General features: G+C 38.4%; 1 protein-coding gene and 1 non-coding gene across 2 annotated transcripts; one reads left to right on the forward strand and one right to left on the reverse strand.

The window, feature by feature from the left end:
* Window positions 1-1,405: 1,405 nt before the first annotated feature.
* Window positions 1,406-2,632, reverse strand: LOC132639282 (uncharacterized). Its single transcript, XM_060355741.1, has 3 exons — window positions 2,610-2,632; window positions 2,263-2,527; window positions 1,406-2,215 (listed from the first exon to the last, which is right to left on the reverse strand). Exons 1-3 carry the CDS (start codon window positions 2,630-2,632, stop codon window positions 1,406-1,408), a joined length of 1,098 nt encoding a protein of 365 aa, XP_060211724.1.
* A 480-nt stretch (window positions 2,633-3,112) lies between these two features.
* On the forward strand, window positions 3,113-3,219 carry LOC132642974 (small nucleolar RNA R71). Its single transcript, XR_009583441.1, has one exon. It is a non-coding gene; the product is annotated as a small nucleolar RNA R71 (small nucleolar RNA).
* The last annotated feature ends 1,612 nt before the right edge of the window (window positions 3,220-4,831 follow it).

Consider the following 4,831-nt stretch of genomic DNA (forward strand, 5'->3'; position numbering starts at 1 on the left):
CCTTAAACTCATCAAATGCCTTGCGGCACTTCACGTCGAACTTGAACTTATCCTTTTTTTAAGAAGCTTGCACATTGGATTCACTATCTTTGAGAAGTCTTTAATAAAGCGTCGATAGAAACCGGCATGCCCCAAGAAACTTCGGAGTCCTTTCACAGAGATAGGTGGAGGAAGCTTGACAATAACATCAATTTTCACTTAATGAACCTTAATCCCTTTCTCAGAGATTTTGTGACCGAAGACGATCCTTTCCTTTACCATAAAATGACACTTCTCCCAATTAAGCACAAGATTAGTCTCCTCACATCTCTTCAGCACTCGACCCAAATGTTCAAGACATTCATCAAAAGGATCACCTACCAAACAGAAAAATCATCCAAGAAGTCCTCAACCATACCTGAGAAAATCGACATCATGTACTACTGAAATGTAGCCGGTGCATTGCAAAGACCAAAAGGCACCCTGCTGAAAGTAAACGTCCCATAAAGACAAGTGAAAGTCGTCTTCTATTGGTCTTCAAAAGCAATATTAATCTGGTTATAGCCAGAATACCCGTCTAAAAAGCAATAGTAAGACCTTCCAGCCAGTCGATCAAGCATCTGATCAATAAAAGGCATGGGGAAATGGTCCTTGCAAGTTGCAGAGTTCAGCTTCCGATAATCCATGCAAATACGCCACCCAGTAACAGCCCGAGTCGGAATCAACTCATTTTTAGCATTAGGCACTACTGTCCCTTCTTCAGAACACATTGTACCAGGCTCACTTACTTGCTGTCTACAATAGGATATACAACTCCAGCATCTAACCATTTAATGATCTATTTCTTTACCACCTCTTGTATAGGTGGATTCAACCTGCTCTGGTGTTCAACACTTGGCGAACTATCTTCCTCAAGATGGATTTTATGCTCGCATATACCAGAGGGAATTTTCGAATGTCTGCAATCGTCCAACCAATAGCACGCTTGTATTCACGCAATATCTCTAACAACCTCTTTGTTTACTCTTCATTCAGCAAAGCAGACACAATCACTAGCAAAGTGTTGGTTGGGCTAAGAAACTCATACCTCAGATGCGAAGAAAGCTGCTTAAGCTCAACCTTAGGCGGCTCAACAATGGATGGCTTTGTTGGAGGAATCATTCTATGCTCAAGATCAAGATCTAACTTCTTTGGTTGTTACGAGTAAGAACCCAAGTGAGTTAACAGTCTCCACATAGCCTTTCATATCATCAGCATCAAAGCTCACCAGAATGGCAGCAAGAGCTTCACTTAAACATTCCTCTTCCATCTTGAATTCAGTAGCTTCATCAATAACATCAATAAAATCAATAACTTAAATGCTTTTGTAAGCACTAGGTGACTTCATCCCCTTACTTGCCTAGAAAGTAACTTCCTCATCATTGACTTAGAATTTGATTTCATTCTTTTCAGAATCCATAAGAGTCCTTCCTGTAGCAAGGAAAGGTCTTCCCAAAATAATAATAATATCTCGATCAACACCACAATCAAGAATCACAAAGTCAGCAGGTAGAAGAATATCACCAACCCAAACTAGTACATCATCTATAACTCCAACCGGCCTCTTAATAGATCTATCAGCCATTTTCAGTTGCATGGTAGTAGGTCTAGGCATCCCTAATCCCGATTGCTTGTATATAACAAGCGGCATTAGATTGATGCTAGCCCCGTTATCACAAAAAGCACGAGCCAAGTCATGGTGGCCGACAACACATGGAATAGTAAAGGCCCCTAGATCTTTCTTCTTATGAATTGTTATTGTAGATAATATTAAACTAACATGGTGAGTCAAACTCACAGTGTCATGCTTCACGGACCTCTTCTTTGTCAGTAAATCTTTCAAATACTTTGCAAATTCGGGTATTTCTTTGACAACATCCAGAAATGGAACGTTCATCGATAACTGCTTCAGTTGATCATAGAATCTTTGACACTTAGTATATTCCGTCTTCTTCACCAACCTTTGAGGAAAGGGAGGTTTAGATTTTAAAAGTTGGGTCAAAGGGCGAAAATCCCCTTTAACAGTTTGCTTGCAGGTGTCACTGGTCTCAGTCTTCTTTGAACTTTTCGGAATATCAGCAACCTTCTCGACAATAGGAATCTTTGTCGGAACCTCTTCAATAATAGTTAGAACATCAGACTGTGCCTCTTCCTCTTCAACAATTGGCTTGAGCTCAATCACCTTCTTTTCAGCACTCTGGAGTATTTTACCACTCCGAGTACTAATAGCATACTACGATCTACACCACCTCCACCATTCTTCGGATTTGGAATAGTATCACTTGGCAGTCCTCCCTTCTGTAAAAGGTGTTGCTCTCTGGAAATATCCTTCATCTGTGACTCAAGCTTCTGAATGAAAATAGCGTGAGATCCTACAGTTTCAGTCAGCCCATTCAATGTTCTATCTACTTTGTCTTGGTTGGCTAGCACTTTTTCAAGTATGCTCTCTAACTTAGAACTCCTTTGTTTAGTCAACTGACCCTTTGGTGGAATATAAGGATTGGAACTCCTATTTTCAAAGTTATTGTCATTGTTATTGTTATAGTTATAGTTCCCTTGGTTCGAGCCACCATAGTTGTTATTGTAATTACCTTTTCCCTATTGAGGTCTCCATTGATTCTGAGTCTGATTTTGACAGTCTCCTTGATAATTCTGTCTTTGGTAACCCTCTTGAGAGTTATTAACATAATTAGCATCCTCATACTGCATAGGAGGCCCCTCTTAATATGGACCCTCTTGAACTTGGTACATTCCCTTGGGCATTCCCGTAACTTCTTCAACAACATTAACCTTCTTCGCTTTCTTTTCATCAACTCTCTTGGTCAGTAAAGAAATATTGGTCGCTATCTAAGCTAGAGCCTGTTGAGTCTCTTGATTCTCCTTCACAATGTTATGGACCATTGGAGCTCCATAGGCTACATTGTCAGTACCACCCGAATGCCATGCTTGATTGTGAGTAGAAAGCTTATCAAGCAACTGAGTGATTCGGGCATAAGTCTTGTCCATAAAACACCCACTAGCTGCATTGTTCGCTATTGCTTGTGTCAATGGATCTATCCCTCTATAGAACTTCTCCATCAAAATATTATCCGAAAAAACATGATTCGGAGATTTCTGGAAATATTCCTTGAATCTCTCCTAAGCTTCAAATAGTTGTTCCCTCGAAAGCTGTTTGAAATCATATATCTTGTCACGAATTTCAGCTTTCTTACTTGGTGGAAACAACCTCTTGAGAAAAACAATAACAAGCTCGCCCCATGTATGAATTGTGTTATGGGGAAACTTCTCAAACCAAACTCTTGCTTACCGGCTAAAGAGTATTTGAAAACTCTTAGCCGAATAGAATCATCTAGAATAACATTCTGCATATGTTGGGTACACACCCCCACGAAGTTCTTCAAATGTTAGTGAGTGTCATCATTGGTAGAGTTCCGAAAATATCCCTCAAGTTTGAGTAGTTGGTAGATGGTGGAGTCAATCTTGCAGTTTGCAGCATTTATCTTCGGTGGAACAATAGCAGATGCATATTCCACATCGTCTAACATATCCACAAAGACATTCTTAACTTCCACTTCCACTGGTGGGTCATGCACTTGTACACCCATACCACTACCAGCTCCACGTCCTCCTCGTCCAGCCATGATCACCTAGTTCACAGAAAATAGCAAACAAGGTATGATGCAATAGAAAAAGACCTTAAGTAAAGCACAAACTCTTTAGTAATTTCAAAAATCGTATTCCCAGGCAACGACGCCAAAATTTGATACGCTCAAATTACACCTATTAAATGATGTAAAGCGGACAATTTTAAATATAGTAACCCAATAAGGTTGGGGTCGAATCCCACAGGGAATATGGTGTGAAAAGGTTACTAAAGTCGTTTAGTACTTTCTTGCGGTCTAGTTTCGTATTCCGTTGAGTTTGTAGAAAATTGGTTGTTTATTAACTAATTGCTTTTGGTTGTAATAAATGGATAAAAGAAAACAAGGTTGTGTCCCCTTTTAGATAAAGTGTATGCTATGGTGATTGATCTTAATATACTTCTAATGGATCGTTGTATGAATGCACTTAACCTTTAATGTAATCCTTAATATTTTCCAATAGTTAGGGACTATTTTTCTTTATGATTTTCCCAAATATAAAAGAGTGTATATGAAGAACGGTTAATATTGTTCCAAGTAAATTCTTCTTATCCCTAAGTGAATTTATCAAACGAGGGTTAACACCCGAGTTATTGTTATTTATCCCTACCAAACCGTACTCACTTTCCCAAGTTAAGCAAAGTTTATGGCTTTAATCAATGTTTGCAACCATCAATTATGAATGAAGAACAAAGAATAAATAAACCCTAAAAATCCATTATGCATATATCAATCTCAATTCCCAATCACATGACACCCATCTTAGGGTTCACAACCTTATTAGAGAAATTAGCTACTCATAACGAAGAACGAATAACAAATTAATAAAGAATTCATATTGCTTACTATTGATTAGAATAAGATGAAATTAATTGACTTGTTCTCCAAAAGCTCCAAAAATAATGAAGTATTTAATGCTCTAGGTCAAAAGACAAAGTGTGACAGCTGATAATAAATAAAACCCTACAAGAAACTATTTATAAGGTCTCAAAAACATAAAATTACATAATTGCAAAAGGCCCCTGACGGCATTAATTACGGTCCGCATAATGAGATATAGACCGTATACAATTATACGATTGGAAGTTCTTCAAGTCTTCAGTGAAAAGTCACGATCACATTATACGGCTAGTATTTGATTATATGGTCCGCGAAACTTGGCTGTATTTCTT

The sequence above is a fragment of the Lycium barbarum genome, chromosome 5 (assembly GCF_019175385.1).
Source record: "Lycium barbarum isolate Lr01 chromosome 5, ASM1917538v2, whole genome shotgun sequence".
Taxonomy (NCBI): domain Eukaryota; kingdom Viridiplantae; phylum Streptophyta; class Magnoliopsida; order Solanales; family Solanaceae; genus Lycium; species Lycium barbarum.

Excerpts from the sequence above, each read along its gene's own strand:
- LOC132639282 (XM_060355741.1), bottom strand. The coding sequence starts at position 2,632 with ATGGAGACCTCAATAGGGAAAAG. Across the intron at positions 2,528-2,609 it reads GAGACCTCAATAGGGAAAAG|GAGTTCCAATCCTTATATTC; the intron begins GTAATTACAATA and ends CTTTGAAAATAG. Across the intron at positions 2,216-2,262 it reads CGAAGAATGGTGGAGGTGGT|AGTGCTGAAAAGAAGGTGAT; the intron begins GTAGATCGTAGT and ends AAAATACTCCAG.